The 21174-nt window shown below is 41.6% G+C and overlaps 1 protein-coding gene across 1 annotated transcript in view; it reads left to right on the top strand.

Moving 5' to 3' along the window:
- TBC1D32 (TBC1 domain family member 32) overlaps positions 1-21174 on the top strand; it is a 695824-nt gene that overhangs the window by 152231 nt on the left and 522419 nt on the right. Inside the window, exon 10 of the mRNA XM_053710787.1 lies at positions 4226-4367. Within this exon, the coding sequence (XP_053566762.1) occupies positions 4226-4367 (142 nt within the window). The remainder of the gene's footprint in view (positions 1-4225; positions 4368-21174) is intronic.

A 21174-nucleotide genomic window follows, 5' to 3' on the forward strand; every position in this document is an offset into this window, starting at 1 on the left:
TGTAACCAGTTGCTTTGAATCAGATCATTGAATCAGATCATTAAAAATTAGCTCTCACAGCTATATAAGGCAGACCACAGGCTCTGTGCTTCAAAGTGGCTCTGTTACAAGTGGCAGAGTTACTCACTAGAGGGGGAAACTGGTAGACATCACTAACTCTACACCTGCACAATGATCTCCATGTCTATTCTGCTCTTTCTGTCTGTCCTCCCAAAACTCACTGCATGTCCCTATAACAATAACACCCACACTATCCATATTTCACCCTCCCTTCCCTCATCCGCTATGGTGTCCTCTCATGCACTACTCTGTCTCCTTAGAAACACTTCCCCGTCTAACTCTCCTGTGTCTAATTACAACCGCTCCTACAAGTCTCATTCTCACCTCCTGTCACTCACACTCCTACTACTGCTTGCTGCTGGTGATGTTTCCGCTAACCCTGGCCCTGCAGTGATCACAAAACTTCCACACTCTCGCTCAGTCTTCCACTGCATAAACTTTAAGACACACAATACTAACAATCTCATCTCCATTAATCCACAGTGCTTATCCCCTCTCTTTTCTTGAGCTCTCTGGAATGCTCGCTCTGTCTGTAACAAACTTACAACTGTTCACGACCTGTTTGTTTCCAAAGCTTTTAACCTTATAGCAATTACTGAAACCTGGCTATCTTCCTCTGACACTGCTTCCATTGCTGCTCTTACACACAGTGGTCTCCACTTTAGCCACACACCTAGACCAGGTGAGAGACATGGTGGCGGTGTTGGGATCTTACTTTCCCCCTTCTGCTCCTATCAGTACCTAACTCCATTTCCATCTCTCTCCTTTTCTTCCTTTGAAGTCCACTGAATTTGCCTGTTCTCCACCCTCTCTCTCAGAGTGACAGTTATTTATCGCCCCCTGGACCCACTTCCCAATTCCTTGACAACTTTGCTGCCTGGCTTCCTCACAAATGCACTAACTCTAATTCTGGGAGACTTCAACATCCCCATTGATAACCCATCTGCCCCTGCTACCTCTAAACTTCTCTCACTCACTAACTCCTTTGACCTCTCACAATCCACCCTATTCCCTACTCTATTCATCTGGTATTCTCCTATCTCTGCGCTCTCTCTGATGTCACCTGTCACCCATTCCCCATCTCAGACCACTATCTGATCATCTTTAATCCTAATATACAGGCTAAACCGACTTCTCCCCTTCGCCCACAAACCTGTAGAAATCTGCACATTGTGGATCCTCTTCAACTATCCAACCTTTTTCAAAAGTGCCTCCCCCACACTTCAACGATACCCTGCCCCAACCTTGCTACAACCCACTATAATAATACTCTCACCACTTGACACTCTTGCTCCTTTCCAAAAATGCGAAGCCCCACGTCGTCCGCTCCAGCCCTGGCACTCTCGGCAAACACGCCACCTACAAAAATGCTCCCGCGCTGCTTAACGTGCCTGGAGGAAATCCCGCTCTGAACCTGATTTCATCCACTATAAGTTTATTCTTTATTCTTACACCTCTGCCCTTCACTTAGCTAAGCAAACCTACTTCTCTTCTCTTACATCTACTCACTCATCAAACCCTAAACGACTCAGTTTTCAACTCTCTCCTCTACCCACCTGCACCATCCCCTTCATCTGCATTTAGTGCTCAAGACCTGGCTGACTACTTTTTTTAAAAAAACACCATCAAAGCAGCATCCCAACACAAGCCTGCAATTTCCCAACTTCGCTCCCAGTCACCCCCTCTGCCACTCTCTGCACCCTCCCCCCAACCACTGAGAGTGAAGTGGGTTCCTTATTGTGTTCCTCACACCTCACTACCTGCCCACTTGACCCTATTCCTTCACATCTAATACCTTCTCTATCTTCCACACTCACTCCAGCTCTTACTTACATTTTCAACCTATCCCTTTCTACCGGTTCATTCCCATCTTCCTTTAAACATGCAAAGTTCACCCCCATTCTCAAAAACCCCTCCCTCGACCCAAACTCTCCTGCAAACTAATGTCCCATATTACTGCTTCCACTAGCTTCAAAAGTCCTTGAAAAACTAGTTTTCGATCGCCTAACCTACTTCCTGTCCTCCAACTCATTGCTTGACCCCTGCATTCTTGCTTCTGTCACCAACAATCAACTGAGACTGCCCTCACCAAGGTTACTAACGAACTCCTTTCTGCTAAAAATAACGGCTACTACTCTATACTCATCTTACTTGACCTCTCTGCTGCCTTTGATACTGTTGACCATCCCCTCCTCCTAAAGATTCTCAGTTCTCTTGGGCTCTGTGACACTGCCCTCTCCTGGATTAACTCTTATCTCTCTAACATATCCGTCTCTGTCTCTTTTGCTGGTGACTCCTCCTCTCCATTGCCTCTGTCTGTTGGAGTACCTCAAGGCTCTGTTCTGGGCCCTCTACTTTTCTCTATTTACACTTCTTCACTGGGTAAACTTATCAACAGCTATGGCTTCAACTATCACCTCTATGCTGATGATACCCAGATCTACCTATCCACCCCTGCATTCTCTCCTTCTGTCAATTCTCACATCAGGGACTGCTTATCTGGCATTTGCTCCTGGGTGGTCTCTCACCACCTAAAAATAAAAATGTCCAAGACCGAACTACTTCTAAACCCCCCTCTAATTCTACTCCAGTGTCTAATTTTTCTATCACTGTTGGTGGCACCACTATCTCCCCAAGTCCGCTGCCTTGGAGTCACACTTGATTCAAATCTGTCCTTAATTCCCCACATCCAATTGCTCTCATCATCCTGACGGAACCACCTACGCAATATCTCCAAAATTTCGGAGTGCTGAAACTACTAAACAGCTTATCCATTCTCTGGTAATTTCCTGACTTGACTACTGTAATAACCCACTAACTGGCCTCTCTCTCTCCCGCCTCTCCCCCCTTCAATCCATCATAAATGCTTTTGTCAGGCTAATCCACCTCTCCAGATGCTCTGTATCCGCTGCACCTCTCTTTGAGTCCCTTCACTGGCTCCCCATTCACAGCAAAGTTAAATTCAAAATTCTCACCCATACCTACAAAGCCCTCACCAATGCTGCCCCACCCTACCTGTCCTCCCTCATCAACAAATATACTCAAGCCTGCCTCATATGATCCAACAATGACCTGCTCTTTGCCTCCTCTACCATCACCTCCTCCCATGCTAGACTACAGGACTACTCCCTTGCGGCACTAACTCTCTGGAACGCACTTCCTAGAGCTGTCAGACTTTCCCCTAACCTGTCAGTGTCCTCCTTTAAATGCTCCCTAAAGACCTTTCTGTTCAGGGAAGCTTATCACCCAATTCACTAACTAATAAATTTCACTTTACCTACAGTTGCCCTCATCTAACTCCTCGCTAACATCATTCTCACCTTTGCAGTCCCCACCTCCTGTTTCCCATCCTCCAACCCATCTAGATTGTAAGTTCCCATGGGAGTAGGGCCCTCAATTCCCCCTGTATTTTTCTGAAAAATGTCTTATATTATATTGTTTCACAGTTGTACTTATATCTTCGTACCCATGGACTGCGCAGCAGAATCTGTTGACGCTTTATAAATAAAGAAGAAAAAGCAGAATTCTAACATAAGGAAGCGGCCCATTTTTGGTTTATACTTCAATGGAGCATAAAAGTGGAAAAAAAAAACTAACACCCTTATTCTCATGTATTTTCTATTAAGAAACAAAACATTAAAACGTATCAAAAAGGTCTCAAAAGCTGGAACGCAACCAATAAACTTTTTAAACTTGTAATATCAGGCGCTATTTAGTATGTTTGGGATATCCATTGAAAGTATAGGTTGCGCAGTGTTGGTTGCCTTAACTATTATCTGGTAAATCTGTTTTTCCATGGACTTGTAATATCACGCTGCGTGCTAATGTTAGCACGGTCCAGCGATACTGATCATTGGGTCCTGTGCCATCATAAGCATACCACTTGTAATCTAGCAAAATATGTTTTTATCATTTTATAAATCTTTTTATACATTCATTAAAAAAAATGTTGTCTGAAGACAAATGTAACATTGTACTAGCTTTTTATAGCTTATCTACATTTTATTATTGTTTTGTACATCTTTGTATACCTGTAAAAATTAATCCTATAAATACAAGCTTATCCAGTGACAATTTGAAAATAAATATGCAGTTTGAATGATAAAAAATTCCTTTATTTAATTCTTGTTTAAGTAATATTTTACATTTTTTTTTCCTAATTTAGATACATGGAAGCAATTGTGGAGAGCACTTTATCACTTTTATCAGTTAGTCAAGATTCAAGCTTGCCTTCACAGTCGTTTCTGAACCCAGTTTTTTACTTGGCACTTATTGATACCAAAGCTGTATGGTTTAAAAAATGGATGGTAAGACATTGTTTATATCATTATTAATTTATTTATTAAGGGTTCTGATCATGTATGATTTTCTTTGTGCCTTTCATTTTTCTCTTTGCCTGTTTTTTATTCTTTTTTTATCTGTCTTTCTACTCTGTTTGCTGTGCACTTTAAGGGACTAGCAATAAACATAATTTCTCCAACATAGGTGTGTCCGGTCCACGGCGTCATCCTTACTTGTGGGATATTCTCTTCCCCAACAGGAAATGGCAAAGAGCCCAGCAAAGCTGGTCACATGATCCCTCCTAGGCTCCGCCTACCCCAGTCATTCTCTTTGCCGTTGTACAGGCAACATCTCCACGGAGATGGCTTAGAGTTTTTTAGTGTTTAACTGTAGTTTTTATTATTCAATCAAGAGTTTGTTATTTTAAAATAGTGCTGGTATGTACTATTTACTCTGAAACAGAAAAGAGATGAAGATTTCTGTTTGTATGAGGAAAATGATTTTAGCAACCGTTACTAAAATCCATGGCTGTTCCACACAGGACTGTTGAGAGGAATTAACTTCAGTTGGGGGAACAGTGAGCAGTCTTTTGCTGCTTGAGGTATGACACATTCTAACAAGACGATGTAATGCTGGAAGCTGTCATTTTCCCTATGGGATCCGGTAAGCCATGTTTATTCAGAAAGTAAATAAGGGCTTCACAAGGGCTTATTAAGACTGTAGACTTTTTCTGGGCTAAATCGATTCATATATTACACATATTTAGCCTTGAGGAATCATTTAATCTGGGTATTTTGATAAAATAATATCGGCAGGCACTGTTTTAGACACCTTATTCTTTAGGGGCTTTCCCTAATCATAGGCAGAGCCTCATTTTCGCGCCGGTATTGCGCACTTGTTTTTGAGAGGCATGACATGCAGTCGCATGTGTGAGGAGCTCTGATACATAGAAAAGACTTTTTGAAGGCGTCATTTGGTATCGTATTCCCCTTTGGGCTTGGTTGGGTCTCAGCAAAGCAGATACCAGGGACTGTAAAGGGGTTAAAGTTAAAAACGGTTATTTTAAGGGTTAAAGCTTCCAAATTTGGTGTGCAATACTTTTAAGGCTTTAAAACACTGTGGTGAAATTTTGGTGAATTTTGAACAATTCCTTCATACTTTTTCGCAATTGCAGTAATAAAGTGTGTTCAGTTTAAAATTTAAAGTGACAGTAACGGTTTTATTTTAAAACGTTTTTTGTACTTTGTTATCAAGTTTATGCCTGTTTAACATGTCTGAACTACCAGATAGACTGTGTTCTGAATGTGGGGAAGCCAGGGTTCCTTCTCATTTAAATAAATGTGATTTATGTGACACTGAAAATGATGCCCAAGATGATTCCTCAAGTGAGGGGAGTAAGCATGGTACTGCATCATTCCCTCCTTCGTCTACACGAGTCTTGCCCACTCAGGAGGCCCCTAGTACATCTAGCGCGCCAATACTCCTTACTATGCAACAATTAACGGCTGTAATGGATAATTCTATCAAAAACATTTTAGCCAAAATGCCCACTTATCAGCGTAAGCGCGACTGCTCTGTTTTAGATACTGAAGAGCATGAGGACGCTGATGATAATGGTTCTGAAATGCCCCTACACCAGTCTGAGGGGGCCAGGGAGGTTTTGTCTGAGGGAGAAATTTCAGATTCAGGGAAAATTTCTCAACAAGCTGAACCCGATGTGATTACATTTAAATTTAAGTTGGAACATCTCCGCGCTCTGCTTAAGGAGGTATTATCCACTCTGGATGATTGTGAGAATTTGATCATCCCAGAGAAACTATGTAAAATGGACAAGTTCCTAGAGGTCCCGGGGCTCCCAGAAGCTTTTCCTATACCCAAGCGGGTGGCGGACATTGTAAATAAAGAATGGGAAAGGCCCGGTATACCTTTCGTCCCTCCCCCCATATTTAAAAAATTGTTTCCTATGGTCGACCCCAGAAAGGACTTATGGCAGACAGTCCCCAAGGTCGAGGGAGCGGTTTCTACTTTAAACAAACGCACCACTATACCCATAGAAGATAGTTGTGCTTTCAAAGATCCTATGGATAAAAAATTAGAAGGTTTGCTTAAAAAGATGTTTGTTCAGCAAGGTTACCTTCTACAACCAATTTCATGCATTGTCCCTGTCACTACAGCCGCGTGTTTCTGGTTCGATGAACTAGTTAAGGCGATCGATAGTGATTCTCCTCCTTATGAGGAGATTATGGACAGAATCCGTGCTCTCAAATTGGCTAATTCTTTCACCCTAGACGCCACTTTGCAATTGGCTAGGTTAGCGGCGAAAAATTCTGGGTTTGCTATTGTGGCGCGCAGAGCGCTTTGGTTGAAATCTTGGTCAGCGGATGCGTCTTCCAAGAACAAACTACTTAACATTCCTTTCAAGGGGAAAACGCTGTTTGGCCCTGACTTGAAAGAGATTATCTCTGATATCACTGGGGGTAAGGGCCACGCCCTTCCTCAGGATAGGTCTTTCAAGGCCAAAAATAAACCTAATTTTCGTCCCTTTCGTAGAAACGGACCAGCCCCAAGTGCTACGTCCTCTAAACAAGAGGGTAATACTTCTCAAGCCAAGCCAGCCTGGAGACCAATGCAAGGCTGGAACAAGGGAAAGCAGGCTAAGAAACCTGCCACTGCTACCAAGACAGCATGAAATGTTGGCCCCCGATCCGGGACCGGATCTGGTGGGGGGCAGACTCTCTCTCTTCGCTCAGGCTTGGGCAAGAGATGTTCTGGATCCTTGGGCACTAGAAATAGTCTCCCAAGGTTATCTTCTGGAATTCAAGGGACTTCCCCCAAGGGGGAGGTTCCACAGGTCTCAATTGTCTTCAGACCACATAAAAAGACAGGCATTCTTACATTGTGTAGAAGACCTGCTAAAAATGGGAGTAATTCATCCTGTTCCATTAGGAGAACAAGGGATGGGGTTCTACTCCAATCTGTTCATAGTTCCCAAAAAAGAGGGAACGTTCAGACCAATCTTAGATCTCAAGATCTTAAACAAGTTTCTCAAGGTTCCATCGTTCAAGATGGAAACCATTCGAACAATTCTTCCTTCCATCCAGGAAGGTCAATTCATGACCACGGTGGATTTAAAGGATGCGTATCTACATATTCCTATCCACAAGGAACATCATCGGTTCCTAAGGTTCGCATTCCTGGACAAGCATTACCAGTTCGTGGCGCTTCCTTTCGGATTAGCCACTGCTCCAAGGATTTTCACAAAGGTACTAGGGTCCCTTCTAGCGGTGCTAAGACCAAGGGGCATTGCAGTAGTACCTTACTTGGACGACATTCTGATTCAAGCGTCGTCCCTTCCTCAAGCAAAGGCCCACACGGACATAGTCCTGGCCTTTCTCAGATCTCACGGATGGAAAGTGAACGTGGAAAAGAGTTCTCTATCTCCGTCGACAAGGGTTCCCTTCTTGGGAACAATAATAGACTCCTTAGAAATGAGGATTTTTCTGACAGAGGCCAGAAAATCAAAACTTCTAAACTCTTGTCGGACACTTCATTCCGTTCCTCTTCCTTCCATAGCGCAGTGCATGGAAGTAATAGGTTTGATGGTAGCGGCAATGGACATAGTTCCTTTTGCGCGCATTCATCTAAGACCATTACAACTGTGCATGCTCAGTCAGTGGAATGGGGACTATACAGACTTGTCTCCGAAGATACAAGTAAATCAGAGGACCAGAGACTCACTCCGCTGGTGGCTGTCCCTGGACAACCTGTCACAAGGGATGACCTTCCGCAGACCAGAGTGGGTTATTGTCACGTCCGACGCCAGTCTGATGGGCTGGGGCGCGGTCTGGGGATCCCTGAAAGCTCAGGGTCTTTGGTCTCGGGAAGAATCTCTTCTACCGATAAATATTCTGGAACTGAGAGCGATATTCAATGCTCTCAAGGCTTGGCCTCAGCTAGCGAAGGCCAAGTTCATACGGTTTCAATCAGACATTGCATCTGGGGGAGTGGGAACTCCATCCGGAAATCTTTGCCCAAATCACTCAACTGTGGGGCATTCCAGACATGGATCTGATGGCCTCTCGTCAGAACTTCAAGGTTCCTTGCTACGGGTCCAGATCCAGGGATCCCAAGGCGACTCTAGTAGATGCACTAGTAGCACCTTGGACCTTCAAACTAGCTTATGTATTCCCGCCGTTTCCTCTCATCCCCAGGCTGGTAGCCAGGATCCATCAGGAGAGGGCGTCGGTGATCTTGATAGCTCCTGCGTTGCCACGCAGGACTTGGTATGCAGATCTGGTGAATATGTCATCGGCTCCACCATGGAAGCTACCTTTGAGACGAGACCTTCTTGTTCAAGGTCCGTTCGTACATCCGAATCTGGTCTCACTCCAGCTGACTGCTTGGAGATTGAACGCTTGATTTTATCAAAACGAGGGTTCTCAGATTCTGTTATTGATACTCTTGTTCAGGCCAGAAAGCCTGTAACTAGAAAAATTTACCACAAAATATGGAAAAAATATATCTGTTGGTGTGAATCTAAAGGATTCCCCTGGGACAAGGTAAAGATTCCTAAGATTCTATCTTTTCTCCAAGAAGGATTGGAGAAAGGGTTATCTGCAAGTTCCTTGAAGGGACAGATTTCTGCCTTGTCTGTGTTACTTCACAAAAAGCTGGCAGCTGTGCCAGATGTTCAAGCCTTTGTTCAGGCTCTGGTTAGAATCAAGCCTGTTTACAAACCTTTGACTCCTCCTTGGAGTCTCAACTTAGTTCTTTCAGTTCTTCAGGGGGTTCCGTTTGAACCCTTACATTCCGTTGATATTATGTTATTATCTTGGAAAGTTTTGTTTTTGGTTGCAATTTCTTCTGCTAGAAGAGTTTCAGAATTATCTGCTCTGCAGTGTTCTCCTCCTTATCTGGTGTTCCATGCAGATAAGGTGGTTTTACGTACTAAACCTGGTTTTCTTCCGAAAGTTGTTTCTAACAAAAACATTAACCAGGAGATAGTCGTGCCTTCTTTGTGTCCAAAACCTGTTTCGAAGAAGGAGCGTTTGTTGCACAATTTGGATGTTGTTCGCGCTCTAAAATTCTATTTAGATGCTACAAAGGATTTTAGACAAACATCTTCCTTGTTTGTTGTTTATTCTGGTAAAAGGAGAGGTCAAAAAGCAACTTCTACCTCTCTCTCTTTTTGGATTAAAAGCATCATCAGATTGGCTTACGAGACTGCCGGACGGCAGCCTCCTGAAAGAATCACAGCTCATTCCACTAGGGCTGTGGCTTCCACATGGGCCTTCAAGAACGAGGCTTCTGTTGATCAGATATGTAGGGCAGCGACTTGGTCTTCACTGCACACTTTTACCAAATTTTACAAGTTTGATACTTTTGCTTCTTCTGAGGCTGTTTTTGGGAGAAAGGTTTTGCAAGCCGTGGTGCCTTCCATTTAGGTGACCTGATTTGCTCCCTCCCTTCATCCGTGTCCTAAAGCTTTGGTATTGGTTCCCACAAGTAAGGATGACGCCGTGGACCGGACACACCTATGTTGGAAAAAACAGAATTTATGTTTACCTGATAAATTACTTTCTCCAACGGTGTGTCCGGTCCACGGCCCGCCCTGGTTTTTTAATCAGGTCTGATAATTTATTTTCTTTAACTACAGTCACCACGGTATCATATGGTTTCTCCTATGCAAATATTCCTCCTTAACGTCGGTCGAATGACTGGGGTAGGCGGAGCCTAGGAGGGATCATGTGACCAGCTTTGCTGGGCTCTTTGCCATTTCCTGTTGGGGAAGAGAATATCCCACAAGTAAGGATGACGCCGTGGACCGGACACACCGTTGGAGAAAGTAATTTATCAGGTAAACATAAATTCTGTTTTGCTTTTCTTTCATACAGATGGTGAGAGTCCATGAGCCATTACTCCTGGTAATTACTCTTCTCCACCACTAGGAGGAGTCAAATATTCTCAAATGCCAAGAGCTCTATAAAACCTCTCCCACCTCACATATACCTCATTATTTACTTTTCCTCCGCTGGAGGTGGTTGAAGAATCAAATGCATATCTTCATTCTTCAGAGAAAGGGGTTTTCAGTTTTTATTTTTCCCTTAGAGTACAGTGCTTGTCAGAGGGATGTATATGGTGAATGGTTTGTGATTCTTTTTTCACCTCTTGGGAAATTTTTCATAAACCTTCCATATTTGATCGCAGGGACTTGTCTTTTGTCCCCCTTTATGGATCTAGAATATACTCCTATTCCTTAACCTCTGCTGATATGTTTCAGTACTAGTTTGGCTATATTTTGCCTATTTGCTGGTTGACAAGTGTCTGTTGGTAAGTATCGTTTATTAACATTTAGACACTCTAAAGCTACGTTATGGCCATGGGACAGAATCCATTACACTATTCACCTTATTTAGCTGTTTTGAGCGCGTTGGCTTTTTTGGCATGCTTAGTATAAATTTTGGGGTTGAGTACATAGGGTTAACGCTTGTCGAGTTAGCTCACGTCCCTTTAATCTAAATATAGTTCTTTCACACTTCAGCTGGTTTATGCATGTCAGGTTAGCAAACGTTTATGCTCGGCTTTGCGCACATTGGGTTTTGGCGCACTTTATTCTTTATAGCTGTTGTTTTTTTGTGTGCCCGTTAATTCATTCTGATGTCTCCTACTTTGTTTTGCAGTTAAGCTTAGCATTGCATCTGTAAGTGTAGTTAAAAAGCTACTTAGGAAGGGGGTAACTGATTTCCATTCCTCAAGAGCTTTTTAAGGGGGTTATAGTGTTTATTGCATTGCTTTGTCATATGCTATAATGGAGCAGTCTGATTCTGTCCCTAAATCTACCTGAGAAACTGAATCCCCTGAACACCTTTTTACCATTATTAGGTGAGCTTATTGTAAAAAAAGCTGAGGTGCTTTTTATGTGACTCATGTTTAGAATATTTAATGCAACCAGACCAACCTAGTGCTGTTTCTTTGGGCATTAATGCACCTTCTGTTTGTTCATTACAGGAAAATATTGATAATGTTTCACCTACTGTTAATTTTTTCCCAAAGCTGCAGTCTCTGAGGCTCTGACTGCTCTCCCGCCTTCAAACAAGCGTTAGTACAGATTGTATCTTCTACAAGGGAAACTGCTTTGTCTTCAGAATATTAATGTCAAAAAAATGTCTTTGACAGTCAGAAGAGCCTTATGGCTTAAATCTGAAAGCTCTTAACAAGTTTGTAAGGATTCTATCTTTACATCTATTCAGACTTTTCTGCCTTTTGTTCAAAAAGGTCAGTTTATGTCCACAATAAATTTAAAGGATGCTTACCTTCATGTTCCAATTCACAGGGAACATTACCAGTTTCTGAAGTTTGCCTTTCTGGACAAGCATTTTCCGCTTGTTGCTCTACCATTTAGTCTGGCTAAAGCTCTTGGAATTTTCACAAAGGTTCTGGGTTCCTTTTGTTTGTGATCAGAACTTAGGGTATTGCAGTGTTTCCATACCTGGACGACATCTTTGTTCAAGCTCCGTCTGTTCTCTTAGCAGAATCTCACACCAACCGACTCTTATTATTTCTTTAACAACATGGTTGGAGGATCAATTTTTCAAAATGTTATTCAATTCCTCAAACAAAGGTAAGTTTTTGAATTTCAAATAGATTAATTCTCCTGAACAGAGCAAAGAATGTTAAAATTGGTGTCAGCTTGTCTGAACCTTCAGTCTCTCTCTTTACTCTTTGTTGCGCTTTGTATGGAAGTTCTAGGTCTTATGATTGCAGCTTCAGATGCAATTTTATTTGCTCGTTTTCATGAGACGTCTTAAACTTGTAATGCTTTGTCAATGATGCAGAGACTATATGCAGCTGTTTCATTTTTAGATCCAAATACAAGTCAATGTCTGACTTGGTGGCTGAATCATCAGTTTATTATTCAGAGGGCTTCTTTTGCTTATCCTACCTGGACTGTGGTCAAAACAAATGCAATTCTCTCAGGTTGGGGAGCTATTTGGGGGATCATTGAGAGCACAAGGAGTTTGGGATCTTCGGGAGGCTAGGTTACCTTTCAATGTTATAGAACTCTGTGGAATTTTCAGGGCTCTTCAAGCCTGGCTTCTTTTTGAAAAGAGAATCTCATCCCCATTTTCAGACAGACAATGTCACTGCAGTGATTTATGTCAATCATCAGGGATGAACTCGCAGTTGAGGGTGGTGTCTTGAATTCTCTCATGGGCAGAAACCAATTCTTGTCTAGTTTCTGCGATTCATATTCTAAGGGTAAAAAACTGGGAAGCGGACTTTCTCAGTCATCAATCTCTACATCCAGGGGAGTGATATTTTCACCAAGATGTGTTCAATCAGATTGTGGATATTTGGGGTCTCCCTGAGAACTGTTGACCTCTCATTAAAACAAACAAACTTCCCGGGTTCCTTGGTCATTTCAGCTTGCTTATCTGTTTCATTCTCTGGTTCTTCCACCCATAGTGATTTCCAAGATAAACCTAGATATATCTTCAGTAATCCTGATTTCCCCAGCTTGGCCTTGAAGGATTTGGTATACAGATCTAGTTCAAATGTTCAGCTGTCCTCCTTGGCCTCTGCCTCTGCGGTTAGACTTTCTGTCTAAAGGTCTTTTTTCCCATCTGGATCTCAAGTCTCTGAACTTGATGGCATGGAAATGTAATATTTTGTCCTTAGACATAGGGGTTCCTCTGATTCTGTGATTGAAACCTTAATTCAGGCTTGTTAGCCTGTAACTAGGAGAATCTATCACAAGGCCTTTATTTCTTGGTGTGTAGATTGTGGTTTTTCCTGGCATTCTTTCGGAATTCCTAGGATTTTGCAGTTCTTTCAGGATGGTCTGTATTAGGGCCTACCTGTCAGTCCTCTGAAGGGGTAGATTTCTGCTCTTTCAGTTTTGTTCCACAGGAAGGTTGCTAATCTTCCTAATATTCATGGTTTTGTTCAGTCTGTGGTCTATATTAAACCTGTAATCAAGCCAATTTCTCCTCCATTGAGTCCTAACTTTGGGTTACAGGGACACTGAACCCAAATATTTTCTTTCATGATTCAGATAGAGCATGGCATTTTAAGCAACTTTCTCATTTACTCCTATTATCAATTTTTCTTCGTTCTCTTGCTATCTGTATTTTAAAAGCAGGAATGTAAATCTTAGCAACCAGCCCATTTTAGGTTCAGCACCATGGATAGCACTTGCTTATTGGAGGCTTACATTTAACCACCAGTAAGCAAGCATAACCCAGGTTCTCAACCAAAAATGGGCTGGCTCCTATGCATCACAGTCCTGCTTTTTAACTAAAGATAGCAAGAGAACGAAGAAAAATTGATAACAGGAGTAAATGAGAAAGTTGTTTAAAATTGCACGCTCTATCTGAATCATGAAAGAAAAGAAAAAAATAAGGGTTTAGTGTCCCTTTAAGGGTTTTGCTGGCTTCCCCTTTTGTACCTATACATAAGGTGGATATTAAAATTCTTTCCTAGAAAGTGTTTTCTCTTTTGTCTATCTCTTCTGCTAGAATAATTTCTTAGTTATCTGTAGTTGCTTGCGATCCTCCTTATCTGATTTTTTTCATCAGGATAAGGCAGTTTTACAGACTTTTTTTTTTTTTTTTTAAATAATTTTTATTTGTGGTTCATTTAAAGGCATACAACATTGTATAAATAAATACTTATGTCACATGAGATAAAATATCAGTTTTACAAGGAATACCAACAAAAAAGATTAGATTATATAAAAAAAAAAAACACAATGTTGCTAGTAGATGTACCATGTGAACAGTATATAAACGGAATGCCTGTCATCTAGGAACCTTCCAAACGATACAGTAGGTCTCTCTTGGACCCTCTAACATATACAGAAATATTTGAGCAAAAGAAGGTGATTTCATACCTAGGAGACCACTTATGGATCTCAAATGATAAACCTCATTTTTATAATACTTTATATTATGTATAACAAGGAAACTTAAAACATTTTTCTTGTAACTCAATAGGCCACTATTGGGCCTAACTGAAATATTAACTCAAGGTAGGAGAGAAATAAATTGATAAACATGTTCAACTTATAGGTAATGTTAAAAGTTACAAAAAGGATTGCGGCATGGGCTAGAAAAGCCGCTTATTTAGTTCTCCTTAACAAGGGGACACATTATAGGTTGGGGGGGGGGGGGGGAGGTGAGCATACATATGTAGTAGGTTATATGAATTAGATAAGCAGGTGGTAGCCATACGGGGCGATATTACTTTATGTAGTAGTTCATAGGTATATGATGCCCTGAGGGAATTTTAGAAAGGTATGGATTACATTTGAGACCAATAGTTTGTCCAGCACAGTAGGGCTATATGTGCAATGTTCCCAGACTAGTGGCAATATAAAACTAGAGATATAAGGGTTAGAAGTGAGGTTTTGCTCCGCTATATGTGATGACTACTACCACCAATTTGGTTATGGTAAGATACATAGCTCCTACTCAAACAGAGGGAAAAATATTGTGCGGTCATATAGGAACATGGGAAACTGTAGCCTGGGGGCTTAAAATAAGCATGTTTCAACAACCTGTCTAGTTAGAGCGTAATAGCAACCTTATAGGTTACTTATTATTAGAATGATATTATATTTAGCACAAGGGATCCCTAAGTTCAATATTCATATATGTGGCAACGCTTATAGAGCTTGTTCAAAATGTAATGTATAGTAAGCCCAGAAATAATAGAAACAATGCAGGTCCAGCCTGCTCTAAAGAGAAAAAAAAAAAACGTTATTAGAGACTTTGAGATGGAACTATGTGCCCTAGTATGTCTGTCTTCACCGGCATATTGAGAGCTTGCTCACTTCGTCTTATATTATGGCAGCCTAACCCTCAATGGGATATTTGTAATGGGTTAGAACTTCTTCCAATAGTAGGCATGTCCATTTTGAGCAAGTTTTAGCAAAATATAGTAATCACTATGGTTTGTCACTAGAAGTGCAATGTAGGCCACCCACATGGTCTGATAAATCTAAGATGTGATAAATAAACATAATAAGTAAAAGTGGGCTATGTAAAAATGAGCATAAGTAAAAATGGGCTATGTAAAAAGAAGCATAAATAAAAAAGGGCTATGTAAACATAAGCATAAGTAAAAATGGGCTATGCAGCTATTTAGGTATTTTGAGAGTCATATATAGTGCCAGATAGATGCGAGCCATGTGGGCAAAGTTAAGGATTATGCATAAGAATAAAGAACCAAGCTCTATCCCAGGAGGGGTAGAATAAGCAGATGCCTTAAGCAAGTATACAATTGAACATGGGCAGGGTATTAAAATTAGCTCAACATGGCTATTTATGTGAACATAATCATATAGCAAGCAGGCCTTAAATTATATATACCTAGGTAGCCTGGGAACCGCAGGGATTTTTGTGTAGATTAGGTGCGTGAGAAGCATTTGAAACCATTTAGTAGTAGGTAAAAACTGTTAAATATCTAGGCAACTAAGTCTAGGTAAGGTGGGAGTAAACGGCATATAATGTCTTGCCAAACTTTTAGTTTATAACATATTTAAGTGTAAATAAGTTACCAAAAAGAAACTATAAACAATGTGGAGCTGCAATCTTCAAGTATCATACTGGCTGCAGACAGACGCTTGCACTTGTGTAGCCTTAAAAACCAATGTCCATACTCACTAGTACCCATAGTCATACGGGAGAGTAAAGGGAAGGTATGTTCTAGACCTAACTAAGCTAGAGCAATACACCCTCGTACATAAAGCTGTTGAAGCCATGCTGCTTCGGCCAATAGCAACACAGCAACACACACTGGCATGTATAGGAGGAATCTTTTAAGGAACCAATATATTGCTAAGTATTGTTGAGTGCACAGTAGTACACTACTGGTAAGAAATCTGGTTATGGGTGGAACCACAATTCTAAATTCTTAACCAGGCTATGAGTGCAAGCTACACAAAGCAACAAATCTGAAAGGAGTAGCTAGAACGATGTGAGTGCAGTATAGTCAAAATTGCTGCAACTTAGCTCATTTAACAAGGAAATATAGGCACAGTAACTGTCTGAGTAGTGTCACACGAGATCAGAAGCACATTTTTTATACCTGGGCTCACAGTCAACTTTACACTGTTATAAAACTTTTAACTAGGCTAGTACATAACTATATAAATGAAATGGCAAAGACAACACTACTATAAGGGGAATGACTGCCTCCCCCAATTGTGAAATTACTGGATCAACAACACACTTGTCGAGAAACAAAGATATGAACAAATATTAACCCTTGCAGTAACCTCATCGCAAAGGAGTGGGGTAGGAAAAGTCTAACTGATGGTATAGTAGTAGAGTTAACTTATGGACTGTGTGGATTGCGGTATAATGCCACATTTAACCCACTTGCGTTCAGGCAGACGTCCAGATTCCTAGCCCTCACCCTTCTTCCATGCCCGTGGGGCAAATGCAAATAACCTCTGGATGGTGGTGGGTTGGCTGAGAATCATCCTAAAACAGCCTGCTAGCCTGCGATTCTTTGGGAAGAGCAGGAGGGTTGATGATCCAAAAGGGGCAGAGAGCAGCATTACCTGCGGTCCACTTTGCACCCCACTGACGAGAGTAGTAGCCAAGGCATCTCTCAGCATACAATCACAAAGCCGTGTCTTTTCTTCTAGATGTAAAGCTTTCAAGGAAGGCCCCATCTGTATACTAGGACTCAGCACGTTTAGATGCTCTGGAACATTAGAGCTCGTGGTGGGCTCCATGCTGTCTCCTCTATGCCCCTGTTGTCTGTCGGATAAAGGCATGCCGGTCACAGTCGCCTGACGATGCAGCACCAAGCCAAAAGCAGTGCCCCTCAATGTGTCCACAGTTACATTTAGCGCAGGCTCGGATCTAGCTGATGTAGTCATGTCCCAATCAAGCGGTCTCTCATTAGGCTTCAGGCCTGGAGCGTTTACTGGTACCATCGGTAAAGTGCGCTGCACTTGGCAAGGTATGTCTGTACCCGCAGTGTTGTTCCACACCAGTATCGCGGTCTTCTCCAGCCTTGCAAAGTGATCACATAATAGGCTGCGTATTGCCTCTAAGAAGGTAAGGCTTAAAAGTTCCATTGCGGGCCTATGTTGTTTAGCCAGAGTCATTGCCGCCATTATGTGGGAACTCGCTACCTGCCAATGCCTTCCAGGCTCAAGGCCACCTAGCTGAGACCTTTAAATCTTTGGCCACCTTGTTTCCAATAGCTTGGGCTGGACTGAGCGGTCAATTGATTATTTATAAATAATAGATAGCCGGAGCTATGCAAACTTGCGACCGCTCAGTTTCTGTGCTGGCTCCGCCCCCCTTACAGACTATTTTGACTATGGTTGTTTCTTCATATAACATTAGCAGAGAGATGTTCCTTCTTTGTGTCCTAATCCCAAGAAAGCTTCACAGAGATCTTTACATGCTTTGAACATTGTAAGGGCATTGAAATATTACATTGATTCTACTAAGGACTTTAGACAAGCTTCTAGTTTGTTACTTTTTCTCATCCTAGGAAAGGTCTGAAAGTTGTTTTCTTTTTCTTTGGCCTCTTCGTTTAAACTTTTGATTCACAAGGCTTACTTGGAGGCAGCGGATTACTGCTCATTCTACTAAGTCAGTTGCCACTTCTTGGGGCTACAAGAATGAGGCTTCATTTGGCAGAATTGCAAGGTAGCCACTTGGTCTTCTTTGCATGCTTTTACAAAATTCTCCCATTTTGATGTGTTTGCTTCTTCTGAAGCACCTTTTGGTAGGAAAGTTCTTCAGGTAGCTGTCTCAGTTTGATTTTTTTGCCAATTTATTTTAAGTGCATTTAAAAAATAATAATAATAAAAAAAAAACACACATATATATATATATATATATATATATATATATATATATATATATATATGATCTGTTGTTTTTTAACCCTCTCGCAGTAGGGGGCAGCATCACACAAGCATTGGCTTGTGCAATGATAAATACGAGCTGCGTTTTGCTGCCCGCTAGCTGTGATGCCGGGCGACAGGGGCGGAGATGTCTGGCAAGCTTTTGATAAATGGACAGGTGTGGTACATTTAAAAGAGACACCAGGCTTTTTAACTTGTGTACTCTACTATTCTTTACTTTTTAATATGAGTTTTCAATAATTACATTGTTTTCTTTAACTTAAAGGGACATTTATCCCACACAATTTCATTTATTATTCAGATAGAGAATACAATTTACTTCTATTATCAAATTTGCTTTGTTCTCATGTTATTCTTTGTTGAAGGTATACCTAGGTAGGTAGCGTGCACATGCCTGAAGCACTACATGACTAAAAATAGTGATGCCATTTAGTGCTCCTGCTAATGTATACCATTGTTGCAAAATTGCTGCCATATAGTGCTGCAGACATGTGCACACTCTTGAGCTTACAATGCTGCTTTTCAACAAATGATAGCAAGAAAATGAAAAAAAATTGATAACAGAAGTAAATTGGAAAGATGTTCAAAATTGTATGTTCTATCTGAATCATAAAAGAAAGAATTTGGGTTTTATGTCCCTTTAAGCCTATTGAATTGCCCTGCTGTGGAACAAGAAAAGAGAAATCCCCTAAGGTTCCTAACATGAATATAGTTACAGAAGAGACATCTAAGTACTACATACAGATTACATGTATCAGAATATATATATTCCCTGATGAAGTGTGCTCTTCCCTGATGAAGTGCTCAGTGTGAGTAGGAAACGCGTCGGAAGCAGCCTTTTTTCTCCCTCTGTGTATGGGTAACTACCATGGATTGTGCTTGTAAATATTTTAAGAGATTAAATAAAAAATTTTACGGAAAATCTATATTTAGTGCAGCCTGCATTTCTAAACCTCCTCTGAATGATACTGTATATATCTATGCAATAATTACGATCCTGCAATTTGTTTACAGCTTCCAAACCTACAAATACACAAAATGTTAATATCAATATATTTCACACAAGACTATTAATGCATAATGATAGTTATACTCTGAAGCCAATGTTTGGTGATAAATTGCTTAAAGGACCAGTAAATACAGTAGTTTGCATAACCAAAAAATGCATGATAACAAGACAATGCAATAGCACTTAGGGGCCGAATTATCAAGCTCTGAAATGAACTTGATGCCCCTGTTTCCGCGCAAGCCTTCAGGCTCGCTGGAAACAGCAGTTATGAAGCAGCGGCCTTAAGACCGCTGTTCCTTAACTCGTCTGCCACCTCTGATGCTGCGGACATCAAACCGCCCGATCCTATACGATCGGGCTGATTGACACTTCCTGCTAGAGGCCAATTGGCCGCGAATCTGCAGGGGGCAGCATTGCACAAGCAGTTCAGCAGAACTGCTTGTGCAATGATAAATGCCGACAGGGTATGCTGTCGGCATTCATCGATGTCTGTCGGACATGATCCGCTGGAAGCGATGATAAATAAATTTTCTGACAAATTTCATAGTTATGTCTATTTCCACTCCTCCTGTATCATGTGACACCTTCAGCCAATCACAAATGCATATATGTATATTGTGTGAATTCTTGCACATGCTCAGTAGGAGCTGGTGACTCAAAAAGTGTAAATATAAAAAGTGTGTACATTTTGTTAATGGAAGTAAATTAGAAAGTTGTTTAAAATTGCATGCTCTATCTGAATCACTAATGTTTAATTTTGATTTGAGTGCCCCTTTAATGGTTTTGCTGTTCCTAATTGCTAGTGCAGTTATCCATGATTTATTACACAGTGCAATTGCATTAAACTATTTGCCACCCCTTAAATGATGGTGAAGTTGAATAGCTTTAAAGCAGAGAACTGCAATTCATGTAGCCATGATATGCAGTTTGCTAATCATATGCTTAAAACTCAAAATGTAGAAATATTGCATTAAACATAGGGAAATAAACATTGTTTTCTTTGCTCAATCTATTAGATGCAGGAGTCAAGTCGGGCGGGAACACATGGGAACGGATGCCTGCACTACTTTGCAGGAGGAACTAAGTAGACAGAGAACAGGAACACTTCAGTAAACACTGCTGCTGTTAGTGGAAGGAAAAGCACAGTCTGGTTAGAGGGATAGTGAGATCCTCTAGTGATGGGTAGTAACACTTCCTACAATACACTAAATGCAAACCTGTCGGCGGGCCTGCTGTGTGATCACCCCCTAATGTCTGTAACACATGGTGAGTCTGTGTGGCTTGCTCTGGGGTTATTTAGCTCCTCTCAGCAGAAATGGGACTATTGCACCTTAAGTTATTGAGACTGTGACAGAGGAGGATTCTCAGGCCCAAAGGCAAATATTCAACACTTCATTGGATTTAATTTCATTAACCAAAGTGTATAGATTATATACATATACAAAATCCACGCCCCCTTTACGCCCGGTCACGCCCCTTTCACGGCCCTTCACGCCCAGTCACGCCCCCTTCACGTCCGGCCACGCCCCCTTCTGCCGCAGATCAGGTAGGGACTCAAAGGCCAGGTGTATTTGTCCTCGTGCTGTCTCTACTGTGCATGACAGCTTCGGACAAACACACTTGGCCTTTTATATAATAAAAGGCCTATTATATAAAAGGCCAAGTGTGTTTGTCCGAAGCTGTCATGTGCAGTAGAAACAGCACAAGGACAAACACACCTGGCCTTTGAGTCCCTACCTGATCTGCGGCAGAAGGGGGCGTGGCCGGACTTGAAGGGGGCATGGCTGGGCGCGAAGGGCCATTAAAGGGGCGTGGTCGAGCGTAAAGGAGGCGTGGCCGGGCACGGTCGCTCACGCAAGATAGAGGGGATAGAGAGAGAGGGAGAGAGAGCACAAAAGAGAGGGGGGGGGGGAGAGCACAAAAGAGA

Source organism: Bombina bombina, chromosome 4 (assembly GCF_027579735.1).
Source record: "Bombina bombina isolate aBomBom1 chromosome 4, aBomBom1.pri, whole genome shotgun sequence".
Taxonomy (NCBI): domain Eukaryota; kingdom Metazoa; phylum Chordata; class Amphibia; order Anura; family Bombinatoridae; genus Bombina; species Bombina bombina.